General features: G+C 39.3%; 1 protein-coding gene across 1 annotated transcript in view; it reads right to left on the bottom strand.

The window, feature by feature from the left end:
• Positions 1–2,664: 2,664 nt before the first annotated feature.
• PITPNB (phosphatidylinositol transfer protein, beta) overlaps positions 2,665–25,080 on the bottom strand; it is a 35,477-nt gene continuing 13,061 nt past the window's right edge. The window contains exons 9-12 of the mRNA XM_009330828.1: positions 14,464–14,541; positions 9,890–10,000; positions 7,536–7,658; positions 2,665–3,358 (exon numbers count right to left, since the gene is read on the bottom strand). Of these exons, the coding sequence (XP_009329103.1) occupies positions 3,308–3,358; positions 7,536–7,658; positions 9,890–10,000; positions 14,464–14,541 (363 nt within the window). The 3' untranslated portion in view covers positions 2,665–3,307. The remainder of the gene's footprint in view (positions 3,359–7,535; positions 7,659–9,889; positions 10,001–14,463; positions 14,542–25,080) is intronic.

Here is a 25,080-nt window from a genome sequence, read left to right on the forward strand (position 1 = left end):
AAAACTTTTAAAAATCACAAATGCTTTCTGCAATCCAGCAGCTTCAGCAGATTGGCAGCCCATGGTCCATTTCCAGATTTCTCATCCTGTGGGACAATGGTTTTAATCAGCATTAACGAGCTCCTGCTCCTCCTCTTGAGGCCAGCTAACTTACCAGGAGACGCATCTGATCAGTGACACAGCCAGGAAAGGCCAGCACCGCTGTGCAGAAACACGAACTCCTCCGCAAGCCCCTCTCGACTCAAGCGGCTGCCTCTGCCCCCTCGGCTGCCCTCCCCGCACAGGGCTGGAAGCCACCGGTCTGCAAAGCAAAGGCACCTGCGAGCCCCCTGTGCAGCTCTGGCCAGGCAGGTGAGAGCAATGAGGGCAGAGAGGATGGGACCAGCTGGGGAGGGACGCCACCGCCCTCATCAGCACCCCCGGCACCGTGCACTGCTCAAGAGGCACCCACCATCCCCAACCCCCTCCTCCCGTCAAAACTCCACCTCTGAAGGTGCTCTGAGCAGCTTCATCTCTCCCAGTCTAATACATCTCTTTATTCTTGAGGACCACCGCAAGTGCTCCGGGACATAACACAATCATCTGGTGCAACCTACTTGCAACTGCCTCTGTTAATTTTGTATTACCTACTCCACTTCTAATTATTTCTCCAGAAGTCTGTTCTGAAGCTTTGCGTATCACTGACACCAGACTAAACGGGCCTGTGATTGCCCAGCTGTTCCGCCACACCCCACACATACATATTCTATACTCGAAAAATCTTACCCCAGCTTAAAAGGCTTCTCAGACACCCTTGCCAAGAGACCCGCAAATTTACACACCACTTCCTCAGGTGTTCTGCAAGAGCAGTTGTTCTACTTCAGTCTGAAGGAGCCACGCTTTTGGAAACCAGTCTCTGCACCGGGCAAGGTGACTTCCACGCCTCCACCCCCTAATGCCAGCCTGGCAGTGCTGCAGCCTCCTCCTTACACCACCCCGTCTTCTCTGCACGGCGGGGCGATCCTTTCCTCGCACAGGCAAGGTGCAGAATTAGCAGCAGCTGTAACACATGAAGACAGCCACAGACCAGAGAGCCACTGCAGACCGAGAGCAAACGCAAGGGTCTGCAAAATCGTCAGCTTGGTATGTTAAGGCAGGCAGTCATAATACCCAACATCCCCACTCGGGATAGTGGCAAGGTTCCAGCTAAGTATGTGTTGCTCAGCCTGAAATCCTAAACGAAAATCCAAACAAGCCCTTCCCTCCCCCCGATGGCTACTAACATTCAAACACAGGTTTGAGCTCACAACCACTGCAACGCAGCCTTAGAGGACTTCCAACCTTCTCGTACAGCTCAATAAAACTAAATGCCAGCTCATTAGCAAACTGCAAATACTATTACCTAAGACAAGAGACAGAGCATTTTATGATCAAATTTATTTAATTAAATTTCATTGACTGTTTTACTGTAGGTCACACCAGAGACTGCCAAAGTAAACTAAACATTTTACATTCACTACAAGATTCTCTCGAATTTTCACTAGTCCAAAAACATGAAAGTTGTAGGGTCCCTTTCCCTCAGTTTGCATTATGACTCACATCAATGACAGCGGGACTCGTATTCCAGCACTTAAGAGAGAACTGAGCCCTTGGGTTCCCAGGTGTGCAGCAGCCCTCCTGGCTGTAAACACTTTTAAAATCATGTGCATGTGTGTATGTGTGCGCATGTCTCTATGTATACTTACAAAACCAACCTCCTGATGGAACAGAGGACAAATACCATTTAACTGCTAATCCAGAAAGGGAAAAAAAAAGAATTTTTGCAGCACAGGGGGTAGGAGGGTGGAATTACACAGGAGAGAGGTACAAATGCCGACACCGCGGCAGACGCGTCGGTGCCTGGTACTCGCAGCGGACAGGCGCCCCGGCAGGGCAAGTCGTTCGGCAGACTTGGCCCGCCCTGGAAGCTTAGGAAATTTTTGTCACTGCCCGTAATGGAAATGAGATCACTCCTTTTGTAAGCAAAGTAGGTCCAAAATGATTCCAAAATACTTGGACGTATGTGAGATTATGAAGATGGAAGCTTAAGCAAGGTTTGCCCCACCGAAGTTTCTGGGGATGCTGGGAGGAAACCAGGCATTAATAGAACTTTATCTAAACTAGTGTTTTTAAAATAATTTGTTTCTGATCTAGCAAGCATTTTGATAATATATATCTATGATATGCTCTGAATATTTCCTTAAAAAATGCTGAAGACATTTTCTGTATTTGAGAGTTATCTACAGGAGGTCTTTATTATACCATCTTTTCTTTTATGTGTCTACTCCTAACAAGTATCAGAGAAATATGTCAGATGCTACAATTTAAACTTTCATCATATCTGAAAGTATACATCTCTTTTAAAGTGTATTTTCAACATGAAAAGAGCTAAAATCACAATTATATTCCATTGCGTAATGTGTGTGAAATCAATACCATTTGCATAGCTTCCAAAGTGAAACTCTGGAAAATAGCGATTTCATTAACAGGAAGTATTACTTCAGGGAAGAGCTATCATCCCCCTTCACTTTCACTGCACGGCCTAAGATATATTTGAAATATTCTACAAGTATTGTCAGTATCTTTGTCTAAAAAGCCAGCTTCTGGAAAATTTCAAGTTGCAATTATTTTATAAATCACAAGCCATTTTTCCTTAATCTTGCCAATTTTAATGAAGAAAAAACATTAAGATTTCAATGTACAAAAGTCCAATAAAACATGATTTTTTTTTTCTTCTAAATCAGTGAAAGGGTAAAGTTTGGGTTAAACTTATTCAACAGTAAAAGTCTTCCAATTTCCACTAATAGAAATTTTTTTCTGATTTGACTATAGGATAATGACAATCCAGAAATAAATAGCTATAAATACATTCATTGTTCCTATTCCAAAAATAATCACATAGGGAATACACAAAACTGAGATTAACTTATTTGAATCTGTTTCTTTACAATGAGATATGGGCAAGTTATAGCAGAGTGACTCAAGACAGAAAAAAACAAGTAGGGAATAAATTGGTCCAGTATTGACATTCATGAAACATATCAGTTAGCATAATTCTGCAGTTAATTCATCCTTTAAATGACACTACTCAGTTGATTTTTATTTGCTTCAGGTATACATAATGAAAGCAGTTTCCTTTGAATCTTTGCTGAGGACAGGTATAGTACCCTGGAGACACTGTAACAACCTCCTTCAGTATGCATGTGCGTATATATAATTATATACAAATAATCATGCATCCACACACACATTTGTATATCAACACTGCATGTGATGGTTAAGTCCATCATCATTCATCATTGGCAGCACTTGTTCCTCTGACTTGGCCTTGATTACGTAACTGTGGAGAAAGAAAATATACAATTAAGCATTAATAGTTTCCTCAAACAGTAAGTTCCAAATAGGCAGTTTCATTAATCTCCAAGAAAAACAGGGCAGGGCAGTTAAAACATCACCAGGACTGAGCAAATCATACCAAAGCAACGCAGGACTTGTTAGGGAATCTTAATTTGGGTGCTGTCCCCGCTGGCGGACAGCAGCTCCAGTCTCTGAGGAGCCTCACACTAATCAGCAGGATTTTAACGCTGCTTTGGCTGGGGACCCCATCTGCAGCATTAAAACAGTCACAGCGGGAAACACCAACATTAAAGTACTGGATGCAAATACTCCAAAGCTTGCACCTCTTGGACAACCCGTTTCCCGCAGTAACAGTTTTAACACGATTTAGTATTTATAAATATCTGCGTGGAACTGGATTTCAAGAACTTAACGCGCTTTGAAGATGACAGTCCACAGTTTCCCTAAATTATGTGGGCTAAGTCCACATATCACTTTGCTACTGAGTGTGTAGCAAAATGATGCTCATTGACTTTTCCGATTTGTGCCCAAAAGACTACTGGCAGGCTTCAGCGCTCAGGGCCAGCACAGTGATGACAACAGGTCACACGCTTTGGGTTTCTGTATTAGATAAGCACAAAGAACCAGGTTACGTGGCCAACGCCTCAGGCATTCTGCCACCGGACCGAGCACCTGCCCAGCCTGTTACAGTGCCCGTCTGTGGAGAAGGTCTCTTATGTACCCTGGACACCAAGGGTCATCTCCAACTGTTGACCACCAGAAGGTTATCACACAGGAGGGAGGTAAGGCCCAGGAGTGTTATCTGGATATACGTCCATTTAGATGATTTCTGCCAGCAATTCCCATCCATCAGAACATGAATCACTTTTCTCCTTTTCCATCCAGCAGTTGACTTACACAGCTTGATTTGCCTCAGAACCTACAGAGAACTCCTCTAGACGTCAGCAGCCAAAGTGCCTCGAACGGAACCCTTCTTACGCATCTAAACGTAAAATAAAACCGTGAGCTACCACATAAAGAACCTATCGCGCTGTTGGTTAGTAAGAGAGAAGTAACGATCTACGTGACCAGGACTACTTTTCCCTGGCCAGGACCAGAACCAGCCTCGGCTACAGCTGAGATTTTTTTGGAGACGGGGTATACAGAGTTTCTTTTCGGTGGGGAAGGCTGGGAACCGTACAGCAGCTGTAAACGATGCTTCTTAGATTTTCAACAGCCCATGATGCTTCAGCATGGAGCCGCACTGCCCAAAATACCCAATGTGGCATTTCTACCCTCGCAAAGACATGAGCTAGGTCAGTCACAGCGCTTTGGCAGGGTCAGATGCTTTTCTACTATGCACTGATTAGCTGATGTGTATTTAATGAAGCACAGGTGCTCCTCATCTCCAGGAGTCAGATACATAAACCACTAAGTGAAAGATAAAGAAAAACAGTGAGAAAAGGATGGGCTGGAATAGAGAGACTCTGGAAGAACACTGATGAGTATTCAGAGAGTAACAAAAAAGTAACAAAAGCAGAGATCCTGACTATACAAATCGACTTAAGATGAAGAACAGGACCAACGGAAGAACCAAGATGGGCACAGAATCTGAAGAGAAAGATTATCTCAAACCAGGAAGAAGAAAGGGTGTTAATGAGAAAGGGAATAGCAACAGAAAGCAATGTATGTAAGAACATGTAATGCTGCCAATATTATTCGGCTTGCTTTCTGCAGTTGTTTGTTTTTAAGCATCATAGAACTGCATAGCGCAACACTGTCAAAAAAGCAGACTGCTACTCTGCAGGGATGGAAACATGAAGATATCCTTGTTCTTATTAAGCACCTTATCACTAAGCGCTCGCTTCCCAGTGGTCCTGGCCATAAAACAAAGGTTTTGTGGTATACTTGGGATTTAATGAAAATTACTGTTTAGCACAATGGATGAAGTAGTTGACTATGAAACATAAAAACAAATTATTTGGGATAAAATTACCATTCATATTTTATTTGGCAGTGACACTTTTGCCTTTAGGTTATTCTCCAATAATGCAGTTCACCACAAAAACCTTGAAATTGCATCATTTATAGGTGTTTGTAGATAGCCCTATTGTAACAGCTGAGAAAAACCAAAATATTTTAACCGTAGGTCCCCACTCCTCTCATATTTCACAATACACATAGAAAAGCTGTGTTAGTGTTACTAATCAATACACTTCTCTTGTTGAAAAAGTCAGTTTTTCACAAGTAATACACTAAAGTTCCTGATGCTAACGTCTTACACAACAAGCTATTTGAAATAAACTATTGGCATTGCTTTGCAAAACAAGAAATTAGTAAATAAATACATTTGATATTTAAGAATGAGGATAAATGTTACACCCAGAAACATGTGATCTGGTTTTTACTTAAGAACTAAAAAGCAGCAAATATTTTGCAAGAAGTATTTAGAAGAAGTTACTTACCAGTGAGAAATGTGAAACAGAACTTTCTCTACAAGACAAACATCCACAGTCCACAGAGACACAAAAGGGAAATTTTCTCATGCACACAGATGTGTCAAGTGCTGCTTACTCTCTCCAACACATACCTTGTATGCACTCCTCACACTGCTACTATCCTTTCTCAGAGAAATTGCATGAAGTCCATTTCATTCCAAATAAAGAACTATGGGTGTGCAAAAGGGAACCCTTCTGACAAAAATCAGTTACGGAGAAGAAAGTGGTTACTCTTCCTCCTTCACAGATACCTAGGAATAGGTGGCTCTAGGAATAGGTTCTGGCATAAAGTAGAATTCAAGAAGAAATCCACGTGATTTGAGAGAACACCTGCCATAATCAAAAATATCCAAATGCCAATGAGAGACTACAATGTTTGCAAGAGTGAACAAACATCATTCTTTTCCAAAGCATGTTCTGGGAACTGCCAAAGCAGACAATCCCCTCAGCTTATCTGAAAACAAAGTTTGGTTTTACCAGCTCAGAACATCTGCCTATTAACACACAGGACAGTGAAGAAATACTTCTTTCAAATCCGGAAAACATCTCTACACAATGCAAGATGGCTCCATACAGTTCATAAAGTCCAAACACGGAGAGCATAACAAGTGGGGATGGAGGAGTTGCAGCTAGTTTTGATACTAAAAGATGTGCTGGGCACAAACCACAAAATGCACTTCAGAACCACTGTTGACAGTAGGTCTAAAGCACCAGGCAATCTGTTTAAAGATGTCTGGCAGCTGAAATGAGTTAAACCATGCAAAAAGTGAGTTATAGCTGAAGACACATCGTGTCTTGAAAGAACCAAGACAATGGAAGGAAAGTGACAAGCTGAATGGGTTTGGGGCATAAAGCAATTGGCAAAACAGGAAGGAAATAGAACCGCAAATCCAAAGACTGCAAGAACTTAAAAAACCAGCAGGATTTAAAATGAGTAAGGTTCATGCCAAAGGTCATGCTCTGGAAAGACACTACAGAAGAAGGCTTCCTGCCTAGCCTGTGACTCTCCTCTACCTCTTAAAGGAAAGAGTAAAGTGCCCTATGGATGAGTTTCCTTCTAGACACCAGTTCAAAGACAGATCAGGCTATATGTATTTGGTCCTCACAGCCACTAAAGCATGAAAATGGACACCATCTCAAGCCTGTTAATTTTACTGACTTCCTTTTTGCAAGTAAAAGTCTCCGTTTCGGTGTGCTAATCAGGATGAGCAGAACAGCTGTCATGTGACATATTCAAGCTTGCTTGAAGACATATTTGAGAGAAAAAGTAATCAGATCTAATGATGATTAGAAATGAAACAAAGCAAGACACATGATGGAAAAGCAAGATGACAGCTCTGAATTCTAACTGACAAGTGGTAAAAAGGGACTGAATGGGACTTTGTGCAATGGGTATGGTACCATAAATAAAGAGGTGGTCAGGGCAGACATTCTGGATTAAGTGACATCAGAAATATTTACCTTACAGCCACTTCCAGCTTGACGCAACACAGTATGCAGAAGCTTGAAGTGCATGGGTCTGCACAGGAGAATCACTAAAGGGGCTGTAATGTTCATCAGTAATTGCCCAAACACACACAAGGGGATGGACACAACATAACTTGCGTCAATTCCCGAACAGGTAAGTAGTACAGCTACAGGTAGATAGCACACAAACATCAACCTTAAAAAAAGCATTCTTACCGCTTCCAGCTCCTTTTGGGTTTCATCCTCCATTCTCCTAATGTCTTCCATAGTCAGATCAATCCACTTGTCAATCCAACAGAACAACTGGCGATGAAAGTTGGTAAATATCCTTTTTTCTTGCTTTAAGAAGATAAACAAACATTAAATAATAGGCCAAAGACTGGTGAAGTGATTGCAGCTGTTCAGTTTGAAAAGTTATAATCTTTAGGTGCATGCTGTTTCACATTGCTACAGGTTCAGCCCCCTCACATTCCTCGATCCAATTTAAAGTCATCTCATTTCTCACATGCTTTAACATGGAAAAAATTAACAAATTTCACTATGAAAAAAAAGTTTCAAGAAAATTCAGCAATTCATGTTACTTGAAAATGCTGAAATAACATTTTAAAATCTGTTCTAGCTCCAAGAGAGCACTAGACAGAGTAAACGTAGCATCACAACAGCTAGAATATTTAGCATGAACTGTATAAAAAAAACTACAACAGAACTGTCATAGGTTCTGTGCTTGCTATTAAAAAACAAGAATGGCCAATTCCTAAAGCCAGAATGAAGCAAAAAGGGAAGTACTTCTGACTCCAAAGATGGCATGCTTGCAATTTGTACCAAATCAGCATCCCAGTAATATCTGACATGCAATTTCAAAGGTACAAAAACCTTGAGAGTACAAATATTCAAGCTAAGGATTCCACAGCCCTTTCATTACAGTACGCATATCTGTGTTCTGAATCAATCACAGTAAGAATATTTTCACTGTACCTCTTCTACGTAAATTGGTAGGTTTCACGTTTCAAAATAGCTACCAGCCCCAAAACCCCACTGTGTTATGTTGAAGAACTGCAGCTTGCCAGCTCAGTCCATGTCTAGTGCCCTGGAATCTCAGCTTTTATAATGGTGACTTGGATGATGAAAGATGCATCATATAAACCATTCAATTTGCAAAATTACCAGTATTGCTTCCGACTGATCTGATAAAAGTAGTCATGTATATGCAACACAGAAATCTATTTTACTACTAAAACTCAGACTTCCGCATGTATTCAGTTACCCAGGTTGCCACCTGAAGTTCACGTCTTGTTCATCTGCTCCCAGATTTTTCATTGCTCAAGCTCCTGACTGTCCTCAGAAACAATGCTGATCAAATCTAACATACGGTTCTTGACAACTAGCAGACAGAGATAACTTCCTCTAAAGAATCAGCTTCAGGTAAAGCAGGGTAAAAAAAAAAAAAAAAAAAAGTCCTATCTTCAAATACTCCTCATTAGACCACAGAATCAGTCTTGGCTCTTCTGCTCAGCTTATTCCCTAACAGTGTTCAGTTTGAAATGTGTGATGGGCAACTCCTTCCCAAAACCACCACCACCACACTAAAAAGTCTCCAATGTCTCCTTACCCTTACTCTGTACTGTGGCCATCACAAACTACCTCTCCATCTCATTTTCAATTACTATTGTTTGAAGCTTTTCTCTTTTGCTATCATGTTTATTGAAATTCATTAGCATTTAAAGCAGCTAGCTGTATGGTCTGCTCAGAGCTAAGAGCCCCGGTTACCACAATGAAAAAGGTCTGGCACTGGTTGTCTGCGAGGAAACACCATGCCCAATTGCTACTAGAATATCATGTTTTGGTTAACTCACTGTTACAGCACATTTTCTCTGGATTACAGAGAACTGGCATGATGGTCTAGATTAAACACTTTGCCTACACATAAGTTTACATTCTAAATATTTAGTCATACTTTAAAAAATATTTTACAATTCATATTCTGATGATACAGCAGTAACGAAATAAGATGCAAACATAATTTGACAAAACACCATAATTGCCAACTAAATCCTAGTGCACTGTATTCTACCTGCATCATATCTGGTTTTGCAGGCGTTCAATTAAAAAAAAACCCCAAATACTTTAGAATTAGCAGAAACACAAGAACGGTTTCATAAGAAAACTAGAAGATAAAATACTAGAGAAACACCAGCACGTTTTATGCAACTTTCAACTCCTGAGGAAAAAAAAAAAAGGAATCAAAGAACTCTCTTCCTGGCAAGTGTTGCTGCTTACAAAATCAAGTGTTACACCTACATGGCACAGACTCTTTGCTTATACTTTTGCTTTTTTAACTTAGAAAGTTATTCTTGTACCACCAATGGAACACCACTGCTAGTAGATCAAGACACAAATCATTGTACTTGCTGAAGAAATAAACAGAAATTGCTTGACTATAAGCAACAGGAAACTTCATCACTGTTTCTCCTCAAAAAAACCCACATCAACACAGAACCACCCGGCCTACCTACCTGCCCACCTCCAATCCCACCTCCCCAGCAAGGCCCCAGCAAGGGAGAAGCACTTACCTTTTGTATAAAGTTTTCAACTTTGTTCTGCAGTCCCCACCATTTAAATTTGATAGTCACCAACTTGTAAGCACACATTTTAGGACACTCTTCATCAGTTGCTAGCTCTTTCTGTTTATGGATAATGGGAAGGAATTTTTAATTAATTTTCAAATTAATTTAATAGAATTATTAGAAAGTAAAATTCTAAGTTATAATTTTCAATTATAGTATTAATTTATAGTACATTATTTTATAAATTATAATTCTAAATGTTACTAAGAATTACAATAATATTTAGAATTCTAAGTGTTAGTAAATACTTAGCACTGTACTCTGAACACAGGGTAATAGGAATTAACAATCAGGTTAAATCTGTAAGACAATTCCAGCCATGCTGCAAACATATACTACAAATCTTAGTCTTAACATGGATTTCATTTTTGAGATTTCCACCGCAATATACCTTCTGATGTTTTGAAAGAACAATGAAGCTTGATTACAATAACTAGCATCAAATAATTTTTTACTTTTGGGTCTATTGCGCAAAGGCAATTATAATCGGAGTTGCTCAGTACAATGGTGGAAAACACATGCGCCAGGAAAGATTCAGATAACAAAACCCACATAACCATCCCTCAAGTCTGCTTCTCACAAAAGCATAAAACTTAAGCTTTTGTTGAAAAAGCATTGCTTTTTCTGGCAATTTTTCTGGCATTGCTCTCCCCTCTTCCTCTCTCCCTCACGTCCCTCTCCTGCGGACAATGCCAGAAGGGTATGTCTTTACTCAGGTGCAGAGGTAATTTCTGGCTGTGGGGCATAATTTACATACTCATTTCTGCATAATGAATTGCAGACCTTCTGACTGCTACTATGAGAAAAACAGGGAGAGAACTTCTTTATCATCAATGGCAACAGGTGGCCATAAGACCAGCTATAGCTCCACTTCAAAGGCTGCTTGGAAGCAGCTCCAGCTCAAGGCCCTCGTGCAAAAGAAGGATCCCCAGAAGAATGAACTGAGGGAAATTCAGGAGACGCCCACTACCATTTCCTATAATTCCTAGGTTTCTGTTATAGTTCCTACATCCAAAGAATTTTGAAGTACCTGTAACATCATACACAGTGATTGTCCTACAATTCATGCAGTCAAATGTACATAATACAAGAGACCATATCATGTTTTTAGTTTAACAAAGCATGTTAGGTTACTCCAGGCCTTGTAAAAGAGGAAGAAAAAATACAGAAGAAAAAAAACCCAAACCAAAAAAAGGAAGCTGATAGCTGCTTAAAAAAAAAAAATCCCAAAACAAAAAACCTCTGTGTGCTTGGCTTGAATAACAAGCAATTACTATATGAAGAATAAAAATCTGTGGGCTTCTTATCTGCAATAAACTTTAAGTAGAAATACTTCACAGCATTTTTAAGCTACATTACTTTTAACCATGAAATGGACAACTCCTGTTGGTCATGCACACAGTAAAAAGATTTACTGCGAGATATATCTAACATATAAAAATCTTGGTGAATAATGCATATTTATTTAACACAGAATTTTTATCACAAATACTCATCACCAGAGAGCACTTAAATGAAAACCAATTATCCTCAGAAGACTGATGTTCTATTCACGAACAAAAAACAAAGTGCTGCTGTTGTTTGGTGTTCCCAAACAGCACAAGTCTATGTGCAGACATTAGTAAAAGGACAGAGCTAAATGGAACATACAAATTCAGTGCCGCCAGTTCCAGGCATTCAAAGTTCTCCTCCTCATTTTACAGCTGTTTTTAAAGAACAAACCAGTAACTCCCCACTTTCTTTGGGTCATACAGGCCCGAACAAGCCATTCCTGCATCAGCCTCCTGCTTCCTTCCTGAGGAGGAAGGAACAACAAACATCTAAGGCAGGATGCACATTTTCAACACAGTTTACAAAAATAATCCCTGTGACAATTTTACCCTGCTAGCAAGAATACTTAGCCCAGGTAGAAAGAGTATTACAGTAATGGGAGTTTGAATACATACCTCCCCTCATCATCATCTCAAAAAACACAATATACTCATTTTTCCATGAGATTCCAGCTAACGCTTGGGCCCAGGACAAACCCGCAAGTCAGACCAAAGGTCTACCTGGCTCAGTATTTTGACAGCAGCCAATGGCAGAAACTTATGTAAAAATATAACCCAAGGAAGAAAACACTGATAATTCACTCAGAAACTCTACCAATCTCCTGCTACTTATAAGCTCAGAAACTTTCTGAAGCAGAACTATTTTCTGTCTTTGGACGCACAAAGGGAAGAATTAAGACTCCGTACATATGTGTAGATTGCAAAATCACAGCATTGCTGAGGTTGGAAGGGACCTTCTCTGATCACCGGGTGCAGGAGCCCTGCTCAAGAAGGGTCACCTACAGCAGGTTGCCAGGACTGTGTCCAGTCAGGTTTTGAGCATCCCCATGGATGGAGACTCCACAACCTCTCTGGGCAACCTGTTCCAGTGTTTGACCACCCTCACAGTAAAAAAGTGTTTTCTGGTGTTCAGATGGAATGTTACGTTATTTTTGTGTCTGTACAATTGGACTATCACAGGATGAACTTTCATCATGTTGAAAAGACATTAGGAACAGCTATGGCAGCACCAATTAGGTCCGTGGTATACATCGACTGCACCCTCAGCTCTCATTAAGACAAACTGAAGTACGTGGAGCACCCAAGAGGTAGCTTTGCAAGCTTTTCTTCTAGTAATGCAGCTTAATGGCAGTGAAGTGTCAGCTTCAGTAGCCCAGTGAAGCTCTACTGAAACTTTCAATGGTCCTGTTACAGCTCCCTGTGTTGCCATATTGTTTCCCATCCTTCCACAAAAACCTGGTTCCCTATTTTTTTTCCCCTAGGTTAATTGCCACGCAGCATTAAAACCACTGTACCAGCACATATGGAAGTAGAGGAGTAAATGGTCAGTGCTGCACGAACGTGCCCCTGGAACTACAGCCTCATTCCACAGTGGGACAAGAGACACCTTAAGTCCTTGAATGTCAGGCTGCTTCGATTTATGATCTCAGGCCAGCTGAGAACAAGTGTGGTACTATGTAGTGGGAAATGGGGACACTGCTCTGTCAGACATGGTGGTCAGTTATTTGACACTTAAGACACAGGTCAAGCTTCTGATAGCAGAAGGGTGGTGTATCTTCTGCCTACTTTCTGCTTGCACAACCATGTTTTAGGATAGGAAATTAGAGACCAAGAGCTTGCTGGTCCAATGCATCCTACTCTAGTATCTGATGCTTATCTTGCTGCTTTGCAAAAACTAGTGGTAAAATAACTAATGGTGACATCTAAACTAAGGAACTAGAAGAAAATTCACACATCTCAGAGCAAGTCCTTCACACTGTATTTGGGCAGAAACATGCTGTATTTAGAACTTTCTTCATTCTGCACCGGTACTTATGCTGCCTACTAAGGAGTCAGTTCTCAAGCATGACTTTCCTGTAGTTGAGTATGTAAGCAGAACAAATTCATACTGGATGTGACTAAGTGCTAAGCTTTTACACTGCAGTCTTATTGACAGCCACATAAGAATAACTCAATAATGCGTTCATGCAGAAAGGTAACACTAATACTGAAGAGCTTTCACGGAATGTAACGTCTCGCGTTAAAACAGACTTATCCATCATGGAAATCTAGGACGCTAAATTTTGGTCAGACTTGAGGGTGGAAGAGGAGATGATGTTAAGCAAGCATTCTGCATAATGAACTTCGAACAAAATTTCCAGTATAAAGGCTTAGGGTAACTGCAGCCCTGGTTAAAGGCCCGATGGCTTTACCTTGAAATAAAGCTTTGGTCAAGTCATCTTTCCGTGGCTGCACGATGACTATACTTATTAGAAAAATCAGTAAAGGACCAAAGAATGTGGAAAATTGATTTCCCAAATCAGCTCAGATTACATACGCCAGACTGAAAATTTCAAGAACATACACACACATGCACAAATGCAAACAAGGTGTATTATCTCACTGAGGGAAAATATTTATGATGAAATACTGGAGGTTTTCAAGTGCATTTTGTATACACTCCACACAAGTGAAAAATACCTAGCTATTCAACATGGCAAGGAGAAGACAGGCTTAGGTTTAGTTGCCACTATCTACTACTAGTTTTTTGGTAATTCTAAATAAAGCATACACATGTACTATCTCTTACCCTGCTCTAAGAAACACCCAGTTATAACCATTTAAATATAAGGAAGTTTCCAACTATTTTTTTGCATTTTAAGTCACCTCCAGTGGCTACCACAGCAGGCTGATGACTTCCATGGAATTCATCATAGTGTATATTCAGGTGTCAGTCTTGAGTAAGGATAACGTTCACCCAATTTAATTTGCATAGTTTTGGGTTTAGTAGTGATATTAAACAAGCAGCAGACAGTACGTTTGCTTACTAACACATTTGGAATTTTAACTGAATACAAAAAAGAGAAGTAGTATTGAATTTCTGCCCTCTGTTTTAAGACTAACGTTGCTAGTGCTAGTCTCTAAGGAACCGTGAACTATTTTTTTCTGCTGATAAAGACTTCATAAGGTTGTAACATCAGTTCTTAGTACCTTCCAATTTGGCCCCAAAGGTCCTCTCTTCGTCTTAACCGACTGGAATAGCGCAGGGTCTTCATCAGCTTTGTAGTCCTAGAATATAAAAAAACCCCGAGAGTCAGAAAAAAAACCAACCCAGATTCAATATCCCACTGTATTAAGCTTCTGTTCAAGACTACCAAATTGATTCTCCTGAGTGGTCTGGAGCAGGATGGGTGGAGTTAGTCTGACTTAAGTTTGTGTTGAATACTCCATCACACCCGCTCATTCACCGCATATCACCAGTGGCACCCATTATCTGTTTGTACTACGACAGCACGCCAGGGCTGCCTTCTAGGTCAGAATTTTCTTGTGTGCTACGTGCTGTGCGACATAAGCACTATTGTATTGGTTTTGTAAACTTTTGAGGGGAAGAGAAAGCAAGAATATAGAAACTAGTGTGCTAACATTATCCAAGCTGCAACATATGTCCACTCCTGAGAACGCAGAACAGAAAGGGAAGAAGGCATAAGTGAACTAACTTGCAAAATTAGAAACTGCAAAATCTCAATCTGAGAGACACATCACCAGGCTAAGCACAGAGAAGGCACACGGCAGCAGTCTGAGTGGCACTGCTTTACAACAGACATCACTGGTTACCAAGTCACATACAGTGGGGAAAAAAGCAAATATCAATAGAGTTGAAAGATGACAAATGCTTCCAACATATGGATTTACTTAATTTTACTGACGAGGGGTATGAAAATGATTATTAGATGAAGATGCTACTTTGGAAATTAGGAAAGGGTTAAAAACTCTGACCTCGGTAACTGAGAACACGTAAGGTTTACACGATGTATGAAAAACACCAACCTAAGAATACCATTACACCCATGCAGCCAAGGAGAACTGTGAAAGTTTAAGTTACTTTTAAAGCAGAACAAATGCTTGGTGGGCGCTACAGAAAAGCCCAAGAAAGTTTAGCAGAGTTTAAGGTCTCATTTTTAAAAACAAATTTCAATGAGGACAAAATTTGCAGAACACAGAGTGAAAGAAATACCACCAGAAAAGTAGCCACTGGCATTCGCCCCCACTCCTGCATCAGAGTTGTTACAAGGGATCACATTTGTAAACTGCTTCTAAGATGAATTAAAACTAAACCTTCACCTTTCTAATGCATCCTCCTATATTCAAAATTAAATACTAGCAGCAGCAAGACAGATGTAAATTAAAAAATGGCTCTCTTGAGTATTAAAACTGAAAAATTGAAGTTTCTTCTGAGGCATAGTGAAATCATCTAACTACATCTCCGCTGCAGAAGCAGTGTGTTTTGGAGAACTGGTTTTCCCTAGGCGACTCAGTTAAAATTCTTGCAGACAAAGGCATGAACATAAGCACATGTAAAATAAACCCAAACACCGTAACATTATAGGGCAAGAGTTGTCAGACGGAGTTATACAGGAGACCACTCTAATCTAATATTCTGTCTTAGCGGCCAGTAACAGACGCTTCATGGAAGGATGCAAATAACCCAAGACAGAGCTGTCAATCCAAGCAGCAAACAGTTTGGTCTTCCCTATTCTGTGGGGTTTTCTTCTGGAAAGGATATAAACTCTTCTATTATAGAGGATCATATAAGTGGGTATTCCTCTCCACTTCTATTCTTGGCTTCAGTTGCACCTTGTGGTAATTAGTGACTAATGAATTATGAACTGTGCAAAAGTATTTCCCTCTCCCATTGTTCTGAAGGGATTTCATATTTATTCTCCAGGAAAATCCCAAACGAACCTGGGAAAAACAATGCTCACGAAAGAATTCCAACCAACTTTCCTCAGCCCTCCCAAAACAGCTCAGTTTCCCTATTTGTCACGTTTAACTCATGTAACTTGAATTTAACAGATGGTACCAGTGCATATACAATTGAGGAGCTATTATATGAATTTATTGTTTCAGCTGTCAGAAGGATTGAACATCATGTGTAACATGCCAGTTTTCAAATCTAGATTCTTCCATTAGCACGGAGGAACGAAGGCTACTTCTAGACTGAAATTCCAAATCCACAGAGCAAGGCTATACAAATTAGTTGTTGATGCTTTCATAACCATTTTGACATTTACAATGCACTTTTTGCAAGCTAGATGGAACTGGAAAATCCAGGAGGTCCTCTCAGAGGAATCTGACTTCATTAACGGAAAATCAGCTCTTATCCTTTGATACTTTCTTCTCCACAATTTTTTCACACTGTTCCCAGTTCTTTGAACGTACCTACCTACACTATGTATTAAAATAGGCTGAAGAAGCCTTTTAACAGATTTTTCCCCCAGCCATTCTGTAATTAATATATCTAGAAAGCATTAATAGGTATTCAGATAAACTTCCATATTAAGCATTCAAATACATACTTTAAGAATTAAGCAAATATTTCCTAGAAACATCTAAGGGAGTCAAAAGACATTCAATCACATTGCTAATCAATGTTTTATGAACTTTCACAAAATAGTATTTTCCTCTATTTCTCCCTCTAAACTGAAACAATATGTTTATTTAAAGAAGCCAAATAATAGCTAGCCAACTTTAGCAGGGTGCTCCCACAGGTACTAAGATAATACTTTATCTACCTCACGGGGACAATTTAAGGAATCAGCATAAGCACTGTACATTAACATTTAAATTCAGCAACACTTACATTTAAGTCCACTCGAATTATTATAATTGCAGAAAGACTAACAGCAATATTTATCATCTGAATTTTAGTAAAAACCCACTTACTTATGATTTTACTGGAAGAAAGCACATGTCCTTTTTACAGACATCAAAAAGAGCAAATATATTCCTTCATGTACGATAGCTTCAGCACACAGTATACAGCCCCAACTCTCAATTACTGCTGCATGTGAGCAATAGCACTGAGCAAACCAGCCTGCTGGCTTTGTTCGCAGCCTGTCTCCTCCAGGAAACCAATGGGGGAGGCGAGCAGAGAGTGCACAATTTACAGTGCTTGCCACCAGCTGTAGACTTCTGATCTCATTAGTTATTTCCAAATACTGTGGGTGAAGACAGCTGCAACCTACTCAAATCCTGAGGTCCTGCATATTCTGGAGGTTGAATGCAATACACATTTCCTACACCACCCCCCCCCCCCCAAACCTTGGGTGGAAACAAAAAAAAGGCATTTTCTTTACAAGTAAATCACCTTTAAGAAATATGTGTAAATACTACAGCAGAATATTTTTATAGAAATATATTTAATGTTTTAAATTACTGATTATGACTGCCTTTTAAGAATTTCACTTGAACACTGGATGGAAGACACTGAGCAAAGGATCAAGCTATAGGAATGGATAAACAATTTTCCAGTAAACATTTTGTTCTAGATAACTAGTTCCTGGCACGAGTATTGCTGCCGTTTTGGGGTAGCGATGTGCTAAACAGAACCACAAAATACAAGAGCTTCCATATTTCAGTGCCAGTTTTGTAAATAAAAGCAGGTACTGCATTACAACCTTGAATTTCTTAGTTTGATTGTCTGATTATCCTACCAAGGTAGAGCTCACATGCTCATACCGTAGTGGTGTAGGGCATATGGATATCCATACCACATACTTCATTTGCACTAGCGATACCCAGAGGATGCTACCTGGCCTGCTGTCCCAGCTGTAAGCACAGTCTAGCAGCATTGTATGGCATCATGTGTAGGATGTTCTCATAGTTGAAGAGTATCTCCATGCTTTGTTTAGAGGGAAAAAGAAGAAAGTGCAATAGTTACAAAGAGATTGCTGTCGTGCTTCCATGCATCACTACAGAGCACAACAGACCAATCCTAAAAGCAATAGAAGGACAATACCAAAATGAGCCCAACATATGTAATATACTGGGATACTAGGAAACGAGGAGAGAACGTAACACAATATCTTAGACACTAAAATTCTGTGGTACATCTGTATTTTGAATATTACATTGATTTTTGGTACCCTTTTCTCTAGAATACATTAGAAGTGGAAGAGATACAGAAGACAGCAAGAATGATTGATTACGGAACCAATTCCATTCAAATAACAAAGCAGACCATGAATCTTCAGCCTGAAGATGACATGACTGAGAGGGATAAAATACAGAAATCTGTAAAACCAGAGAGGGAATATATGTAGCTAGGGGCTGGAGCTAGTTGAAGCTGAAATCCATAACCAGATAAAATTGTCAGCAATCCAAAACAAAAATTTTAAACAACTTTCAACACAAATACAGGCAGAATACTGCCAACTCCATCAGTGGTCAATAATGATCAAGAAAGAAAGAAGGCACAGGCATCTTTTAGAAGGGAGTGATTTTCTGAAAATCTTTTGCTGAAGGAAAACTAATTCCCTTATGATAGCCAGTGCTTGGCTGAGCCCATGTGTTTGTGCTGCAACAGCAACATGTTTCTAGGCCATAAAACTTATTTTCCAAACTGTTCACTAGAAGGACAGATAAGCTGCGGTTCGGGCTCCTTACTAAAGCTACAGTATGCATCCTCATGAAGAGGAGGATGTAATTTGGACTGTTTCTTTACGAAGGCACACTCTGCAGAGATTTCTCTACATAACTGTCAGAGAAAGATTACACCAGACAACACAGCTCATCAGCACTGGATTTACCATGGAAAGCCCCAATTAGAGAATGCAGCAAACCACTTCTTTTTAACAACAACCATCTCAAATTAAGTGCAACCCGTATCATTAAAACCAAAAAATAAAACTCGATTTGTTAGTCAATGCTATACTTTAGGAAAGGCAGTACAGGGAATTAGACTATTGCGAACAATTTTCTGACCCATGAAACAATCTGGGCTGCAATAACATGTGGAGGCACCAAAATGCATAAAAAGATAGAAAGCAGAACATCTCTTCCCTAAGTGGAAAGATAATAATAATAATACAGTATTGCAGAGATGGTGAATTTGTAATATTGTTTATGTTTATACTACTAATATTTTATCATTTAAACACTTATTTCACATGATATTATATAAACGTATTTATTATTTAGAAATCGTAATTGTTATGTTTATATTATTTGTCGCCTTCTGGTTCCAGTTAGACAACACTGAATGCAATTGCTGCCTAACTAGCCCTTCCTCCACCTGTTCCGCTTGGGAAACAGGGGGAGTAAGCAGCAGAGTGGAGGTTTTCACCTTCCTTAACATCCAGTGTTGATCGCTACTGGAAAAAGCACGCTGTTCTGGTCCAATCTGAAAAGGCCAATGCCAGTAAGAAAAATCCACAGGAGACTGGATGAATCATTCTGCATAAGGTTATAAAGTGCACATATTTTGATTGGGTGACATTACTTGTAACTAGATTGTACCTTTGTACTAGCTTGTAAGAGTCAGCACAAAATCAGTTTCAAAGACCAAAGCTCCTTCACTCTAAACTTGTCATCAAAGTAATTGCCATCACTCTTTACAGTCCTGTAGTATCCAGTCACTGGAACAGACAGGAGGAGTCAACATACTCTGACAAGCTTACGTGGGACTAACACATGCCTCACAGCACCAGCAAGATAGCCAGGGTTAAACACACCCCAAAGATGAAACGCCTCAACTCACTACAAGTTACCATAAGGCACTGTCAAAAATTTGCAATAAAATGGTCCCAAGCATGCTTATAAATATAGAAATCTAACTGATCTACTTTCCTTTGTAAGCACTACAATGTGTAATCTACATAAAATATTAAAAACCCCAAAACTTAAGTCAGCACCCTTGCCTGAAGAAAGCTAAACAAACGTCAGAAAACAAGGCTTTTTCTCCACCAGAAAGACAGCTTCCACATTCAGTATAAAGCGGACGTATAAGTGGTCTTGCCACATGATTAAAGTGAAATATACTTGGCGATTTCTACATTTGCACTGCAGCCTCCTTCCTGAAAAAATAAAATAAAGAAACAAAGCAAAAATATCAACAAACATCACTATTTCCAAGTAACAGACTGTTCATCCAAAATCCTCCGAAACTTTAATATTAAAAATCACATTCATTAACAAAACCTGTGGTATCTTGTACCATAAGTACCTTCATACCTGTATGTTCCGGTATATACCACACAAGCTTATAGAAACGCACCGTAGGATGCAAATTTTCAAATACACAACGATCACAAAACTTGCTAAGGTAAGAACTTTGCTTACATATGCAAACTTTGTTTTGGCATTTTGGCATTTAAACTCACCTACATATGCAACTTTGATCTGCCTGTTTTACGTTGTGGAATTGTTTGACTGGATACCCTAGGGACACCCAAGTCCACATGATACGACGTTATCTGCCATCCTACTTCTCACTGCACAGGGACATAGATAAAAACCAACTGTGCTCTTGCATTTAGGATCCACATATAAGCACAGCTGGAAACACTGGGAAAAAAATGTTATCTATGAGTAAAATGTAGGAGTGAAAACAAAAATTCAAAGAAAATAGATGAGTCATGGTAATGTTTTCTATGCTAGAGAACACATACAGAAGCTTTGAACCAAGACCCTTCAGGACTCAGTTAACCCAAATCCTGTTAAGGACAGAAAAAAAAACCTGTCTAGATTAAAGTCTAGATGGACAAGAGAGCATTGTAGGAACTCTTCTCAATACACAAACCCTACCAGCATGCACGGAAGAAGACTGGACTAGAGCCAAAGTACAAATAAACAACAGTTCTTTGCAGAGTTTAAGGAAAATATCTCTGCAGCAAGAGCTTAACTCCTGACAGCAACAAGTCCTTCTTAGGAAGAAAAACAGGCGGCTGTTGGAACAAGTATTACAGCTAAAAAATCCTGAAGCCCTCTTGAAAGCTAGACAGGCAAAACATCATTTTATGCAGCAGCATAACAATATGGAGGAGCTAAAAACCATTTCAAAGAAATACACAAATATCATTTCATAGGCAGTTTCTGCTCAAAATCTCAATATAATATGCATGAATGCAACAAACCATTATAAAGAATTATTTAGAGAGACTGTGAACCACATACAATAAAGTAATAATCGCAACAAACCCAGAATCCAGGTGCTTCTTTAGAATTCTCATTCTCATTTATAAGACCTGCTAAAAGTAGTAACAGTACTGCTGATAGCTCATAGTTCACTCTACCAAGTAGTATTAAACTTGAATGCATATATACAGGACAGAATGATTTTAAGAAAACTTTCGGAACCTAACATAAAAATGATACAAGTCTGATGTCTTACCTGCAAATTCATGAAAAAAGCTTCCTGAACAGTGAGTGGCATAAGACTAACTAGGCAGGTGGACGCAATTTCTGGCTTTTCAACTCAATATTGCATTAGTTTTTTAAACAGGAGCACATACCTACTATCAGTGTTACTTAGCAGAAAACACACATAAAGTTGACTATGGAAGGAAACGCATAGTAGCACTTTTCTCCAGTATGATCCATAGCTCTGTGAATACTCGTTAGCAGCACAATAAAGGATCAAAATCAGGTGGATCAAAGTATGTCATATTCCCAATTCACTGCATGATTCTCAATTCTCATAACTGAAACAATCACCAGCACTACCGTACACTTAACTGATATGCAAGAAAAGCATCGCTTATTTTGGGTAGGTTTAGCTAAATGGCTTTTAATAACAAATGTCTTACAGTCATTCCCATCTCCTGAAGAGTCCTGTAGCTACAGGACAGCTATCAGGTGAACTATTCCCTGAAATCACCTTTGAAAGAATGCCAAGGTTCAAACAAAAAATAAAATCAGCCTTGTTAAATTAGCACAGACGTACACTGCAGTGTTGTGCTATGTACTGGAAGTTAAAGGTATTACAAGAAAGTCTGGAAGATACGAAGTTTTATAAGCACCCAGGACAGTATGAAAAAAGCGTTAGTTAGGGGACAGAAAACAAAGACGGGAGGAAAACACTAGTAAGCTAGAATACATAGGTCGTTCTACGGGATGTGCAGTTTAAGATGCATACTTAAAACAGCAAGGCACGGGCACTACTGAAGGAATTAAGCAAAATTCAAAGCGTGTACAAGTTATTCTATTTTCTAAACCAGTAAGTAACATCCCAATATGAAGAAAGGCTGTTTCTGTAAGCAGGTTGAAGACTGGGAGAAAGTAACAGGGCCATCTAACAATCACCTGGGCAAAAAATCCTTTGCACCTTTATTCTAAAGAAGTACTGGTGGAGATTGAACCGTTCATCTATTCAAACTCAGTAATTCAGACAAGCCTTTTTCGATAACACAAACATCCAAGGCAAAGCAGAAAACACACTTTGGGGCAAAAAGTCAGGTCTGTAGCAGTCAGTCTGTTTTCCACGTATCTCTGGATACTGGCACCTCAAAGAGCCCTGGTGACCAGGGACACATCCATAGGGTCACTTTCAGGGCGTGCTCTGAGCACCAGACACTGTCATTTTGGATGCCTGAATCCTGATCACTGATGTATTTTTAAACAAGTCAGGGACATTACAGGATCCACAATCCCCTGATCTCTTAAGTATTGTAAGTCACTGGGCTTTCCTCAGCAGCAGCTATAATAAAAAGACTGACCACTCCATACCCACAGCCGTTGTAGCATTCTTCAATACACAGTAATTTTGTAGGCCAGACTGTGAACACCTAAGGCAGCTTGACAGTGGAGCTTCACAAGACTTGAGAAACAACTGCTGAAGAAAGATATGACCACATGATCCAAAGTCATCTAGTTATCATCCACCAGCTGAGGACCAGTAGTGGTCCATACATGCGTCTCACCTGGACACCTGCCTTACCTGGACACCAAAATGAAACAGCCCTGCAGAACTGAAGTCCAACAAAAACCCAGTTTAAGTCAATAGGACTTTCTCATGCTTCTTCAAGAAGAAATGTTCTTGATTTTTTAGAAGAAACTAAGAGGTATATTCTGATCCTTTTGCTAATACACAGAGTCAACTTTATGACCTAGATAAGATGTTCCAAGACCATTAGCTATAAAATGCATGACAATACTAAGCTTCTGGAGTAATAATATGGACTTTTTAGATGCCTATCACGATAAATTAAGTCCAAAATGGGAGAGATCCACCTATCAGAAAAACAGCTCTTTCACTCAAGAATCTTTTAACACTCTTACAGACTACAAAAGACGAGCATTTCCTATATTCCATTATATTTCTTCAAACTGTAGAACAAGGGATAGTACTTACTGCACAGCACATAGAAATCCTGTATCTCTAGTACTTAATGCACGCATTAAGTAATTTGACTGATCTGTATAAAATTGTATTTTTAGAGCTTTGTTTCAAGTAATATAATGAAGATTCCACTATGACCTAGAACAAGAGTTTTAATTTCTTCATTGTACAAAAATAGCTATAAACCTGATTTCAATTTCTTTGTTTGCACTCCACTCTACTTTCTTATAAATCGTTTCCAAAAATGTATCGTCTTCTGATGTTAATTGAGTGTTCACTTCTGCTTACTCTTTAAAAAGCTCTACTCTCCTGGGAAGTGATTTTTATATACAAATCATATAAAGCTACATAGATCGTATGCTGGAGATGATTAAGAGAGGGCAGGGTTAAATTTCTATCTAAAGAAAGCCACAGATGTCGGCCAAATTATTTCTATACATACTTAAAAAAGCATGAGTTAGCATATGCATGCCATTAGTATCTTAAAGAAATTTACTATTTTTATATTTATGCTGATTGTAGTTCTGAAACTAAAGTAACTGCCACACTACAATGGGTTGGACAAGGTTCATTCACTGAACACAAGGGTAAATCTTGAATATATGAAAACTTTAATCAAAATTGCTGGATCTTATAAACATAGTTCCATTCTTTCAGTCATACTGTTATCCAATATAGTACATTTGGGTTGCTTTTCCAGGCAAAACTATGACTGAGAAAATAAATGTAGAAATAAAACTTTCCTTCAGCAACACTGACTATTCCTTTTCCCTAAATTATTAGCACATCAAAAAACCCACCCAGCCATTTAGAATGATAATTCCCAAACAACAAGCATCGAAACATTAAAAAAAAAAAAGCCATACAATGCACATGAGGTCAGAAACTACCCAACAGAGTGAACTAGTGACTGCTCTAATATCACTGAACAAAGACGAAAAAACTGTCGGAAAAGAACCTCTGGACAAATAGAATATATGGAAAACAGCTAATGCTTTCATAGGGGGCATTTACTTTCCAAAACCAGCAGCCTTCTCTGAAGGCATAAAGTAAGCATGTAGATCAGGGCAATTTTGTTACTATGATGTAGCTGAACTTCCAAAAAAAAAAAAAATTCCTCAAGTTCCATTACCTAAACTTCATAAAGATATTAGCATAAATGGAAAATCTTTCTCATGGAGTCACAAGCAGTAAAGAGAGAGAAAACAAAGGCCAGAAACTGCAAATTTTCGTAACAGAAGAGACTGCAATTGTGGGTCCCAGAGAATTTCTGCTAACTAATCCTTAACTGTCTAGGAAAGGGGGTAAACAAGTGGAGTGGAAAGGGTGTCAGCCTACAGATAACTCAGAGTTATCAAAGTTTGCATAAAAGTTTGAGTACAAAGTCAGTCTTTGTTTAATAAAGTCAGGACTTTGCAAAACTGAATTTCTGGGAGATGAAATGGAAATGAAAATTTGAATCACATGGTGAAAATTAGTCCCAGGTATTC

Source organism: Pygoscelis adeliae, unplaced genomic scaffold, assembly GCF_000699105.1.
Source record: "Pygoscelis adeliae isolate BGI_AS28 unplaced genomic scaffold, ASM69910v1 Scaffold358, whole genome shotgun sequence".
Taxonomy (NCBI): domain Eukaryota; kingdom Metazoa; phylum Chordata; class Aves; order Sphenisciformes; family Spheniscidae; genus Pygoscelis; species Pygoscelis adeliae.